Below are 14,454 nucleotides of genomic sequence, written 5' to 3'. Positions count from 1 at the left end.
TTACCATCTGCACAATGAATTCTGTTTACAAGGTTAGGTTAAGAAATGGGAAAGGCAGACTCCCATTACAAGGGGCAATAAACTCCAGAGGACATGGATCAAAACAGCCTGGATAATGTCAATTTATAAGAATATTAATTTCTTATTTTTGGAAAGTGTGCTTTGAGAACTACATTTCAGTAAGTCTTGTTCTCCTACTGGCTCTTAAGCAGTGTATTAAATCATCTATGCAATAATAATAATAAACTGCCTATGCAGGCATTTCTTTCCTTTAGACACGATGAAACCAACATCCTTCAGCTATGAAAACAGAATGCCTATTTCAGGATGCACAAGATAGACCAGCATAACTAGTAAATACCTAGGATACAGTCTAATACAGAGATCAGTGAAAAAAGGCAAAAAGAAATGTGAATTCTGACTCCTAAGCTACATAGTAACCCTAAAGAAAGTGTTCCAGCAAACGTAAAATACCCTCAGCATCAGAGCATTCCTTGAGCAATGGGGCCAGAACATCAGTTGTGATCCCCAGGAATGACTGCAAAGGCATAAGGTACAGAAGTCCAGCTGACAAAAGCAACAGAAAACATACAGTGCAAATATTTCTAATGTTTTCTATCAGCATACAGAGGAATTTAAATTAAATTAGAATGTCTCATAGATATTAAGTTATTTTAATAACGTACACAATTAAGTAATTAAGGTGCTATTCAACAGGAATTTAACCTTTTGGACCACAGGCCTTACCCAAGTGTTACCCTTACACTACCTGTTTCTAAATCAGACAATACCATAGACTTCAAGAAAAGGCAAATTCAATTGACAAGAATCAAAAGCAGAGAAAAAAGCTTAATGCCCTTTAATGCACATTTGATTGTTTCTATAAAAACACAGAAAAACCCAAAGCAAATCCCCTCATGTGGCTAATTAAAAAAAATAATAATAAAATTAATAAAGCTTTTTTCATGAAGATTTGAGATGTTACTTCATCAATGACAACTGTTAATAAGCAGCAACGTTTGCTTCTGTAGACAATAATTACTTAAACATGCAGCACTTTATCGCAAAGCCAGAAAGAATAACTTGCTATACTTTCTTGAAATGTAAAGAGTAGGTTTTAAGATGTACTTTGGCCCTCTAAGATACTACAGAATGTCAAATGCCCCTGAGCTTTCTTTAACAAAATGAAACAGATTCTTCTTTTTCATTCAACTATCAGTAAGAAAAGCATCCTTAAAATGCTCTAACAAATTTTCTTCAGTGCTGTTGAAACATCACAGAAAAAGGGATTGTCCTGCAGCAGAATCTTTAAACTATGAACATCTAAGCAAGAGACTATGTGGCAAACCAGGACCCCTTAGAAAAGGAGAGTCACAACATCCTTACCTGTACAACTATACAAGATGGTATCATCTGTTCTGTGTGTTCACTTTCTTCTATGCATAGAGAAGGAAATACTACATTTTTCTCAGAATAGCTATGAGCTAACATTGAAATAAAAAAATGGAACAAAAAAGCACATTATGTGCTTTGCACCTTTATATTATGCGTGTTAAATACATTTTGACCAAACATTTGGGAGCTTTGTTTTGCCCAGTCAGTAGAAAGTATTATTTCAAAGTACTTCTTACTTGAATGAGATTAATTAAACCCAGACTGCTGAAAGCAGAAACAATGAAAGGGCCAGGCCAGTAAACTCCAGCTCTACTCCTCCACCTCCCACCACTACAGTTCTTTTAAAAGCTTCTCGTGTACCCGCAGGATCCTTTCAGAAGTTTGTTTTGGGAATAAATGCAGATGACAAAATACATGACTATTTGAACCCACAACAGCTACTTTTAAATAGACCATATCTCAATTACACAAGGCCCAACGCAGCTATGAATCATGCATTAAAACAATATTGCCTTAATCCAAGTGGGCTTCACAAGAAGAGAATTACACTAGTAATTCTGGACATGGCAAATATTATGAAAATATAGAGTAATACCAAGAGTTAAGTTTAAACTTTACGTTTGATGGAGAAGGTAGAGCTTAAAAGCTTCCTGAGATACGACCAAACCCCGACATTTCATATGAATCATGTACCTGTGCTGGTACTTGCAAACAAAGTGCCAGGAGCTGGACTTGTAGGGAGTTTTCCATTATTTAGCTGCTTCACTCTTTTCAGGTGAGACTTCCCATTGTAATGAACTTGAGCTTGTGCTGCAGAGTTCAGCTGTATATTGCACACTTCGCAGAAGGAAAACAGTATCTTCCTTTTTTCTTTGCTTAATTGGTAGTCCTGTCTGTCATTCCTCAGTCCTTTTTCTTCAAAGCCTCGTAGAACAGCTGCTTGATTCATAATCCCATCTTCAAAGACGTGGTCAGGACTTAATGGATGCTTCATATCTACAAAGCAAACAGACAAAATTGTTACTAGAAGCCAACTAATAATAATCGTTTTTTCTATATCAGCATTTTATTTTTTAAATTACATACAACGTGAACCAAAGACCAGTTCCAAATTGCAGAGGCATTGCTTAATAGAGAAATACATTCATTTGTGACACACCGCAGAGCTCAGAAATAATAAGTTGGCAATACATCACAGTCTGCACGCAACAACAACTCACAACAACTCATTATTTTGTTCTGCAAGCTCTCTATTTTAAAGTAGGTTTATTATTGCATCTCTAGCAGAGGTTAAGACTACTTTCAAATACCTTTCCTCCCCCTCACTAAACACTGGTTCCCGAGCTTTTCACTTTCCAATGTCCATAGCAGGACCCACTGCCCCAAACACAACTGTTTAACGCCAGGTAGAAGTTAGTCTTATGGGATCTACACAAATACACAGTAAATGACAGTCCCTGGACAGCAGTCCAATAGCCTGAAATATGTACTTGTCTCTACAGAATAAAAACTTCATAATGATAAATGAACCAAGCTGCACCAAGAACTGTTTTATATACCGTGGGGGAGGGGTGTATTTTATTCAAGGTATGCTGCTAAACCAGTAGAGAAGGCGGCAGGGAGGGCTCTGTGTAAGGAGGAGAAGGGACCAGGGTAAATCAAATAGAAAAAAAAATGTGTTTTCTTGGCTAAACAACTTGCTGTTTACACTTTATTCCTTCCACCACCATCCAAATATTCTGGATCAACCAAAGGCTGGCTCAGAGAGCTGTGGGGAAGAGCAGCTCTTTTGAGGTAACAGAGTACCCATAATTCAGCTTTCAGAAGCAAAGAGACTTCGAATGCAAGGTCCTTTTTTCAGCCCAGACCTTTGTGGAAACCTATCACTCTGCCAGACAGGAGGACCAAGAGAGAACACTACTATGCACACAAAACACATGCAAATGCAGTTGGAACAATCCTCCCCAAAATAGTGTAATACCCCTCTCATTATCCAGACAAGTGTATTACCAGGAGAAAGTCTGTTTGGTTCTTTGGCACAGGTATGTAAATGGAAACAACTTCAGAAATAGGTTATTTAAAGAGTCATTTATATGGTGGAATGGAGTATTTCACCACATTCCTGACTCTAGCCCATGTTTAAAATTTGTACACATTCCTCCTCAAGCATGATTCACCAATCAAGTATTCTAAATAAACAGAGTTCATAGTCATATATTTGTTTCATATAACGGACAGCTCTGTCATCAAATAAACAAAAAATATAACCATACATTCATTAAGATATACATCACATCAAATATGAAAACAAAAAATAATTATTAAAAAAAATGGTTGGGTCCAGGTACCTAATTGCTTTTAAAACCAAAATACTAATGATCCTGAAAACCCAGGCTAGACACTGTCAACTAAATCATTTAAGTGTAAGTATCATATTTCAAGGCAAGCAACCAAGATCCTTGACTCAGCTGAGCTTAGATGGCATTTTCATCTGAAAATTTAATCTGCTTAGAGCTTTGGTATTTGTTACTTTTCCATGTATTTTTAAACTATAAATAACTTTCCTTATTCACTTTGTTTTCTGTATATTTTTGTTTCAACAGCACTGTTGTATTTTTTGTTCCCTGAAGTCAAAGGTTTTGAAACAAAAGTATTTTTATATTACATTGTTTTAGATGCTATAAACATGCAGGCGTAATTATTTAATAATAAAATAGGTAACTGTTTAAAAATCCTCTGGCTTGTCAGAAATCTCATAAGTTTGGTTACAGAAAGCAAACAATAACTCAAAATAGTATTCAGTAATTATTTCAATACTCTATTAACATAAGATCTTCATGAAACTCAGTTGGTTTGGATACAATGAAAAGTGGCAGGTGAATATCTGCATCAGGAAGCTGTGCAGACCAGGAGTCAGACTGATGGAGCAGACAGCTGCTGCTGAGCACCTGTAACAGCACCAGAACCTTTCCAAGGGAGTTTATTTTGGAAAGCACCAGTGTGGTACTGCATTAGCCCATTATAACTGCAGCACAAGATACACACACTCCTGGACTGCACGTTTTGGTTTACTTTAAATCATAGGTACAAAATCTGTCAGGTGGTAAAGTCTGAGACTGCTGAAATACGTACCAGAGCAGGGTTAATGGGGAAAAAACAGAATACTTGTCTCACAAGTGCACTCCTGACATGACCAAAAATGTTTTTAATATGGACACACCCAGAAAGAACAACTGAGCATAGCAAGGACTCAAACACCGCACCTACACCCTAAGGCAGCATCCCAGCTGCCAGTCTAGAAAGAAAATTAACCTTCAGACAAACAAAGAAACCACTCTTCAAATTTCACTTTTGTTTTTATAAACAGAAATAGTTTTAAACTCATCTTTACTACAAAGTACTGTCCTAGTTGCATTAACAGACAAATGAGTCCTTAAAGCAATCTCTTGCTACTAATTTAAGCATTAAGAACCATAAGCTGAAATTTTAAAATAACCCTGATTGCCTAAAGCTCTGCATCTAAATTAAAAGGTGACCTGATGATAAGCAGCACTGATCTCCCAACAACTGCTGGGAGTAGCAGATGCAAAGCACTTCTAAAAAATTACCTACATGTAGCATCTTTAACCTTGGCATTAGGAGCAGCATGCTCTGACCAGTCCGACCCTGGAGAGGACCTGAAAACAAACCATGCCAGCCCTCATAAGTTTGCCTGCTCCCATGCAGAAGTACCAGCCCTTATCTTCCTGGGATTTCAGAGAACTGAACATTTGGTATGGCAAATCATCAGTGTTTGAAAAGCCTTGCCCAGGCCCTTCTGAATTGTTTAGTAAGAAAATGCTGGTGGCAAATATCCACTGAGATTTTACAGTGGGCTTGTCTCTCACACCGTAGTACATCTTTTACCATAACGGATCACTTTTTGTAGTGTACGTATTTGTTCAAAAACCAAAATATTACATGAAAGATACCATTTGTATTTAAAAGGTCTGTCTCCCTCCTTTCTTCTTTGCAGTTAGGGTTGGAAAAACACACCTTTAAAAATACAGTCTGAAATGCCCTGGATCTAGAATATACAGAACAATTCTGCATTGAGTCAGTGTAAGAATCTCTCATGAATGCAGATATATTTTGTCAGATGTAACCTTTCTCTGGAAGACTTTATGAATGCTTTACACTTAGGAAAGAAACTTGTACATACACATTAAATTGTAATTAAAAAAACAAAACAAAACAAAAAACCCACAAACCAAAAAACTTGAGCATTCCTCCCATTCGCTACATTTCCTAGTCACTCAAATTTATGCAAGCAAGCATCTGGCATATGTCTCTTTCAAAAGAGAGCTTTTCATTGCAGACAGATTTTGAAGAATTCTGGATGCTACTTATTCTCACTCACCAAGAGTCAGATATAAAATGAGGCCACTTCATTCCTGAGGCTTACACATGGCACAATAACATCATGTAACAGAAGCAGCTACTTGAGACTACAGGCAGTGAATTGAGAATTAAGTTACTTGACCATTATATTCTGCAAAAATCAAGCAAACCGTTTAGAGTAATAGTGATAGATGGGATTGTGAAGTATTTAGAAGTAGGTTTAAGACTAAAAACAAGAGTACGAGTTCATTTAAAGGGAGAAAGGATGGAAATCATCATATGGGGAAAATAAAATAGATCAATTCTGTGAGCTCCCACTTTTCTATAACCTGGATAAAGCAGAGTGTAGGCCATGTCTCAGCAGTGGCTGATACATAATATCATCTACAAATTAAAGTGTCCCATACAAAAAGTACACATTCTGTGATTCTGTGAATCATACTGGAGTGACACACACATTACAAAGGTAGTGCTATATTACCGTAGCTGTATTTACTCAACTACAGAGAGGACTGGACTCAATGAAAAATTGAAAGGTGAGAATGTGAAAACAAGAAAAAGAAGCAGGAAACAAAGAAGAAATTCCAGTATTTTGGAAAGAGTCCAGCCGAAAGGATCCAGAAAAATCCAAGTCCATAGAGAGATTGTTTGTCCTATTGATCTTTCATAGGTACTTGAAAGTTTGCTTCTTTCTCTGGCAAAAGTAAGTTCTGCCTCAAACCAGATATACTCATTTTTACTCTGATCAAAATCATGAGAGGAAGCAATGCAAGTATTAGAGCTTTTCAAGTATTTGACATAAACTGTTACCAGAATATACATGTTGTCCTTTCCATCACGCTTCCTCCCCAGTACACAGAACTGTGATCTATCTGAATAGATTCTGCAAGCAATACTGAAGCAAGAATAAATTAGTGATTTATGACACCGCATTAAAATTCTTAGGTGTCATGAGATACCCTGTTAGGATTTCTGAAACCACATCTTCCCAGCCTCTTGCAGCTGGCAAAGAAATCTAAGCATGGACATCCTTTGTACTTGAAGCTCAAGGCAATTAGCCTTTCAATTTAGCTAATTTACTTTTAAACAGAGTTGTGCTTTCAGAGGAGCTACAAAGAAGTATTATATATAGTACACTGCTGTAGGTGAGAATGTGCAAATCTTTACTCAAAGGAAATGAGCTTTGGTTATCCTAATGAATTAGTGATGGTTACATGAAGCATTCTTCTCCTGAGTGCTGGTCTAAACTTTTGCAATGCCCATTCCTAATTAGTTGATACTTCAAAGAACCACTATGCTGGAAATGTAATTAGACTGCCATTCCTCTGTGGATCTGTGCCAGGTAAGCAAAAGTGAAAACACATTTTGACAACTTACATATGGAAAAAGAGAATTTTCTCATTTAGCCTTTGGAAACAGTCAAATGAATTACACCTAAGACACAGGAACAAATATAAAAATTAACTGGTTTTCTCTATTGTTTGATTTCCAAAAAGGGGCGGGGGGAGGGGTGGGGAGGGGAAGAGAAAAAGGGAGAGACCCAAGCCTGAGTGAGCCTTGTGCTGGTACACCTCTTAATCACCTCTATGGGAAAACCTATCTATGCAGCTGGACCAGTGAACTCTACATACACACCCTAAGAGCTGAGGTGTTGCACTGGAGCAAGTTCCCCATCTCTGCCATAAAACACACACATATACACCAAAAACCAAATAAACAAAGAAACCCACCAGAGCGTTACTTTAAAGAAACTCACTAGAGCTGTTTTTGAGAAGTCTTATGACCTTTCTTATATTTTTAGACAGTATTTCCCAAACATAGATAAACTAGTGAGAGGCATATGGTTTGCACCATCTGGGCAACAAGTTCTATTGGGATACTGTGGTGAACAGCATATGCACAGTGCCTGGTGCACAGTATCCGACAGTGTTAAAAAAGCACTAGAGACTATTTTGAAGCCAACCTTGAAAAATCCCCCATATGTTTAAGGGACCAGTTTCCTTTCAGAAGATGTGTTCGTCTTTCTTTCAGTACAAATCAAAACAGAGAACTGCCATGTTCAATCTTCATCTTGTTCTGAAATTCCTCAAGGAGGCATCATACTCTGCAATGCTCCCACCTGTCAAACTATTACCCATGCATACACATGTGATCAAGTCTTCCTTATTTCTTTCATCTCTGCTCACAAAGCACACAAAATGTTTTAATTCAAAGTTACAGTAAGAACTGCATGGTTCAGAAAAGTGAATGCATTTTTATTCCTTGTGACAGATAAAGAATAATCAGTTAATCATGGCACACTAACCAAATCAGGTTGAGTAATTTTTTAGCCTGTATTTCAATGCTGGTTTATCAATGCATAGAGGAATAAGAAGTCAGCTTGTTATTTTTGTGCATGAAAAGTTTTGAATGGTGTTGTATGACAAATGGCTGGCAGCCTCTTCACTAAGATGTTTTAGAATATTTAACATTTGAGCGAGATTCTCTTTAAACTACAAAAACAGATGGTTGTTTCACAACACAAACATTAGCTGTTCAGTACAAGGTAATTCAGAAAACTGAAAACATTCAAGTAGCTAGTATTTTGCTTTGTTCTACCAGCCTTGAAATTGTCCGTGTTAAGGAAAGCTAAAATTAGACCAAATATACCAGAATGTAAGATCACCTAAACTGGAGTAAATAAAATCACTCTTAACTTCAATTATCACAGACTGCAGCTGCATGTACCCATGTTTGTCACTAGCTCTAATTGTAAGGTTCATTCTTTCCTCTTTAGCCTCTGTACTTACAGATTTCTGGCATGCTTAACATTAACAACAATAGATTTACACATCAACTTATTTGCCAAAGACATACATCCTCACCTGACATAAAATATCTGACTGATGCCAAGAAAGTTAATCAAATTTGGAGTCCAGACAGCTGTCTTGGATCATGCTTCAAGAGAAACAGGTAGTTTTCCGGCATTTCCAGCATTATCACAACACAATTTGGCTTAAGTAACCATTTGACAAGTTGGTGCCTTCCACTCAGGAATCTGTCATTAAGCCAGTACTTGTATTCAGGTAACTTGCACTCTAAGTTTTCTTATCTAATTGTAAAAGAACATCTAGATGCCCAAAGCATCCAGTGCATGGCATTCTCATAAAGATAAAAAAAAGTCCATGACATACCAAACACCACTGATAGTCAGCATCAGGTCATATCTACATCTTATTTCATGCAGAAATTTTAGCTTTCTAGCAAAGAACTTTCCCAAATATTCTGAAATTCTAAAGCAACATCCAGGATGGAAGAAAAAAAAATACAGACAGACTTAAATGACTTTTGTTGGACAAAGCCAAGATTAAAATATCTCACGTACCAAAATGTCAAACAGCCAGCCAAAAATAATAATAATAATTTTTTTAAAAGGTGGGATGCTTTCAAAAGGTTTAACATGAAAAGTACAAATCATTTTAATAGCAACTCTTCAAAAAGTAGGTCAAAATTTTTAAAACTCTTTTTTTCCAAGTAGAAATGAACAAAGGGAGCTTTCTTAAGTGTATTCCAAATTTTGTCGATTTTCACAAGCTGTGTCCCTGAGACTAGAGAACTGTCTTATCAATTACTAATTTAATGAAATAAATTGAACTATATTGTCTCTAAGATAATTTGTAAAGACTACTTCCTAAATTTCTAGACTTCTACAAAGTTACTAGATTGAGGTTTTTACTTGCATCTTTCCAAAAATTTTATCAAGTATTCTTTTAAATCAAAGAACTCCTCTGGTGTTCCTCCACAGAGGATTACAACATCCACATTGAATAACATAACACACTAATTAAATGCATCTCCACCAGATTTTACAACTCAGAAAAGCTGAAAATAAACTTACAGAAGGAAAATGATGTTGAGAATATAGTTTGCACCTGCCTTTAACAAAAAAAAAGGACCACAAAAAAAAAAAAGAGTTTTTTTAAAGAACAAATTATTTCTATGTTTTAGAATCATCTCTTAAAATATAAGATAACTTAAGACTCACTGTAAAGCAAATGGATTGTAACTAATTGGAGAACTGGTACAAGATATAAAGTACTTCTAGGGAAGCATCCATTTTAATGATAAAAGAAAGTTTTAGGCATGAACTTGTATGAATAAAGATCAAAACCCACTGACAAAATGGGAGATTCCCACAGGATATTTGTACCTGGCCGTTGCTTTATCCTGCATGAGCATAATCACATTTTGAGTACATAAAACCTTGGTCTCAGGAAGGAAAAACCTTTTCCTACCTTTCTTAAAAATATCAAGAATTCACCTGAGCATAGACAGAAGCCACAAGGGAAAGCCAGGCAGAGCAGCCAGCCTTCTTGTTCATATAGCATGTCTGACAATGCTAGGAGCTGAATGTAAGTTGTACTGGAAACTATTAATTTGGGATAAAGCCTGGTAATGCTGCAAAAGAGCTCTTGGACACAAGAGCAAGAACTTTGAGGACTGTGTGAAAATAATAGTTGGGCAGGAATAAAGAACAAGCTACATTCAGAAATAGCTTGAGATGGAGATATATCAGCTTGCTGGACAGCACTAAGAATTCTAAAAGAAAACCCTCCTTCAAAACTACAAGCATGATCTGTGGCAGTGTATGTCAACCCTAAAGTGCTCCTAAAAAGCCCTAGATTAGTCATCCCTCAGAGACTGTCAACATCCATGTAAACTACTGATTCTGTTTTGGAACAGAACAAATATTGCAAGCACTGTCCCCATATAGGGCAAAGGTAAAGGGACATATATTTTGTCTTAGTATCTACTTAAAATTTATGATCAAGTTATAAGAGAATTATCCAATGGGTAGTGACAGACCACAATAACAGGCAAATGGATCACCTAGTTTGAAGTCACCTGCAGGAACCAACCAAGTTAAAACTGGCATTGCCTTGAATGTAATCATTCACTTCCCATTTTCCTTGTTTACAGCATATTTTGTGCTGACACTGAACTCTGAGAGGCCTCTTGGTGGAGTCAAAAATATGGCCACTCCCTAATTCCTCCTGCTCATCCGCAGAGTTCCACAGACCTCAAACTCAGGATGTCAGTCACCTCAGGCTTTAAGCGACCACTGCCTGCAAAATCCATTCTGAATATCTATCTTATTCCACATTAAAATATACACTTCCATTCATCAAGAATGAGGCTGCCTTTCACTGGCTTTGCTGACATTTCACACCCTGATCTAGAAATATTAATAGCACATGCATGTACTTACATGCTGCAGACAAGCCACCCTACTCTCTCCTCAATTAAGAGCCTGTTAGGATGAATGCATTTACTCATACAAATTCAACAGACAAAACCTCCTCATTTTTTGCATTACAGCCAGTGCAACCATACTATTGCATTAATGTAATCTGGGTTTGATAAACTTTTGGACATACCTCTAATATTTACATTTTAATTTTGAGCTGAAAGGTAGTACTTGAATTAAGAATTGATGTGAGGTTTTGTTTGGTTTTCTTCCCTTTTATTATTCATTTGTATAAAATCATATACTATTTGCAAATCATACTCAAGAAGCAAAAACACTTGAAGAGATTCAGACAGTATAATCACCCTACCCCAAAACCTTCATACCAAAGAACCATTGGCAATTCCAACAGCACTAAACTGCATAGATATTTTAAAGCCCCACATTCTTGTAGATATTCTGCACCAAGTATCCTGAAGGTACTGAGAAAAATAATAGTTAGGTCAGCTATTTGAATCACTAAAGTAGATGCCATTTCGTTAAACTGTTGCTTCATACACATTTCAGCAGATACACAGGACAGCTAAGTGAGAGTAAAACATGCTTCAACACAAAACAAAACGGATGTCTTAACTGCCATATAAAGCAAATTGCATGATAGATGCACAGATTTCTTCTTTTCAAAGACATTTGTACTTGATACAACACAGAGCTTCCTATGGGAGCAACTTTACAATCTAAAATATTCTGTGTAAAGAACCTGTCACGTGAATGACAGGAGACCCTTCCAACCAAAACTGGTCTAAATAGTATTTCTGAAAGCATGCATGTCTGCAAGAGAGGCTTAGTGCATAAAGCCAGGGGCAGAGAAGATGAGGGAAGTGACCTGTGGGTATCCTCATGGTTGACACTTCTGTCTGTGCACCCTCCACTTGGGAGAACGGAGAATGGGAGCAGATGAGGACCAAGAGACAGGAATTTCTACTGCATCTGCAACAAAAGTACGGTGTCTCCTTTTGCAAGTAGTTTTACACCTTGGTGTCTGAATCATCACCTCCCTTCACCCATCAACTCAGACTATGCTGCCAAAGCAATGGAATGTTTTATAGCATGCATTTGTGCTCATGATTAGCATCAGGTATGATCTGATACGAGGCATCTAAACATCACCTCTGACCATACTTAAGAAACAGCATTATTTGTATCACAAAAGCACCAATGAAGATTAAAGGTCTGCTAACATAAGTGTCATTCAAGTTCACCATCAAAATGAATGAACTATGGAAGAATCACATTTCACCCACCCATATTACAGAGACGGACCCAAGGCACACAATTCAGCTTTTGCTGATTACTGCATAAAGTGAGCTTCTCGCAGTGTTGACTGCATACCAACTGCCGCACTAACAAGCGGTGTCTTCCTTCGGACATTTACAAACATCAGAATGCTTATTCATGACAGTCCCACATATCATCTGCCATCCCAGATGGTAACTGGTGGGATGCTGATTTGTCCTAAGGCAATTACCACCCACCAAGATAGTGTATGCAGTGCTAAACAAAAAGCATGTGCCATCTGCTGTCAAGTTTATAAGACTTTGAGACCTACTAGGTTAGTTTAAGTTTATTTTAGATCAGATACATCAGGAGGCTACAGTTCTCTAAATGCCCAACAAATAATGGGTAAGCTGCACTGTAACAGACATTCTGTAAATCAAGAACACATTACAACGTGCTCCTGGTCCCACATCTAAGACCCTGAGAGCAGCAAGGGATTCTCATTGTCATCAGGAGCAAAAGGCACAAACAGCTCACAGGCTCAGAGGGAACCACAGGGAACCTGAGACCAAGAAGTAAGATGAAATTCTGAAGAACTTACAGATCTCTTTGAATTTCTTCTCTGAAGAAATTTTATTTCTTGCTGATGGGATATTTTTTTCTGCCTCCTTTCCTTGCATCTCTCTACTGCTATGATTTTGACAGCTGTTCTCCATCTTATGATTTCTTGCCAAGCCCCAGCTCTTTTCCTACCTCTATATCTCCATAGATTCTTCCCATCTTCCTGGTCATGTGCTGTCATGCTATATACACAGAGGAAAGAAAAGTCAATTAAAAAGCAGAACTAGTGTGACATTTTCTGTTTGCCTCAAAAACCACGTGAACTCCCTCTTACTGACTTCATCTGTCACACCTTTGTAGATGGTTAACAGAGAATACAGCAGTTTCCCCAGTCTGGGGTCATTAAGCACTCAAACTACATAAAAAAAATTCTACATATTCTTCTTAAATCTTCTAATTAAATATATTTTTGTACATTGATGAAGACCTAAAGCAAGCAGAGAAAAATCGAAAAACACATCCACTGAAGCATTTTTCCAAATGTTTCTAGATCACCAGATACATGAAAACCTTTCACTGAGGCAGGGAATTAACCCTTGCACAAGTGTAAAGGTTATAGCACTATCTGCACAAATTAAAAAAAAAAAGAAGCATTGCTTAAACCTCATCCCTTAGGAAGTAGTATTTCAAAACACAGACAAATTGCCTTTAAATCATTCACATCAGAAAAATAGGACACACGAGAGAGAAAGCATAAAGATCTGTACTGCACAGTAATGAGAAATAGGGGTTATGAAGGTCTCTGCAGGGGCCCAACACGGTAAGAGCCCCTGGTGTCACAGCCCACGCCAACACGGCTGTGTCGGCAGATCTTGCTGGCAGCCCAGCAGTGGATGCTGAAGGAAGACGCCTCCAGCCAGCACAACTGCATCACCTCCTCCAGCATTCGCATCACGTGGGGCAGAGGCAGGGCATAAGAACAGAATACACCAAACAGGCACCTCCAAATGACAGCTTAGCTCTTGAAAAACAAAAAAGTAGAGGCCATCTAAATAAAGAAGATCTGGAAAGTATATGCAAAGAGAAGTACATGCAAAAAGTACATGCAAAGAAAAGGGTTTGTCGTTCCTCTCCACCCACGCAAGCAACCATAGGCAATGAGGGGCACAAGTTAGAGTTTCTCCATGCTCCCCAACCAATTTCCCAACTCTCCTCTGAATGAGCGTTAGTAAAGCCATCAGTTGCTTTAAATCATCCCTGACTGCTGCTTCTACTGCAGAGACCACAAATACAGTCTATGCATCCTACTGCAGCTATCTGCAGAACACATGGTTTTATTGTGTCCATGTAATCATAGATGTGATTAAAGATCAATACCCCAATAAAGTTATTTAATACAAAAAAGATTTGACAAATAAAATTACGCAAGTTACTGTTAGTCTTATGCTGTCATCCTGCACAGAGTACAATTCTGGCATCTCCTTGGGGATATAAACATTTTTCCATATTTCATTTTACAACTATGAATCTGGAGTCTTCACAGAAATTCATGCATACTGCTCCCATATAAAGTAAAAACATTATTTTGTGAAGGGACAAACTTCTGATGAAGG

The 14,454-nt window shown here is 37.5% G+C and overlaps 1 protein-coding gene across 3 annotated transcripts in view; it reads right to left on the bottom strand.

Moving 5' to 3' along the window:
* Positions 1–14,454, bottom strand: part of ZNF385B (zinc finger protein 385B) — a gene marked incomplete at both ends in the record, with an annotated part of 153,371 nt that overhangs the window by 121,770 nt on the left and 17,147 nt on the right. Inside the window, 2 exons of one of the 3 annotated variants that reach the window (XM_080346758.1) lie at positions 2,089–2,391; positions 12,307–12,443. In XM_080346758.1, coding sequence (XP_080202884.1) covers positions 2,089–2,391; positions 12,307–12,433 — 430 coding nt within the window. Of the gene's footprint in view, positions 1–2,088; positions 2,392–12,306; positions 12,444–14,454 lie in introns of those variants that run through there. The other 2 variants (XM_080346760.1, XM_080346759.1) reach the window with 2 other exon arrangements.

The sequence above is a fragment of the Nesoenas mayeri genome, assembly GCF_963082525.1.
Source record: "Nesoenas mayeri genome assembly, chromosome: 6".
In the NCBI taxonomy this organism is placed as follows: Eukaryota; Metazoa; Chordata; class Aves; order Columbiformes; family Columbidae; genus Nesoenas; species Nesoenas mayeri.
The sequence above is the reverse complement of the archived record's forward strand: the minus strand, read 5'-3'. Positions and strand labels throughout refer to the sequence as shown.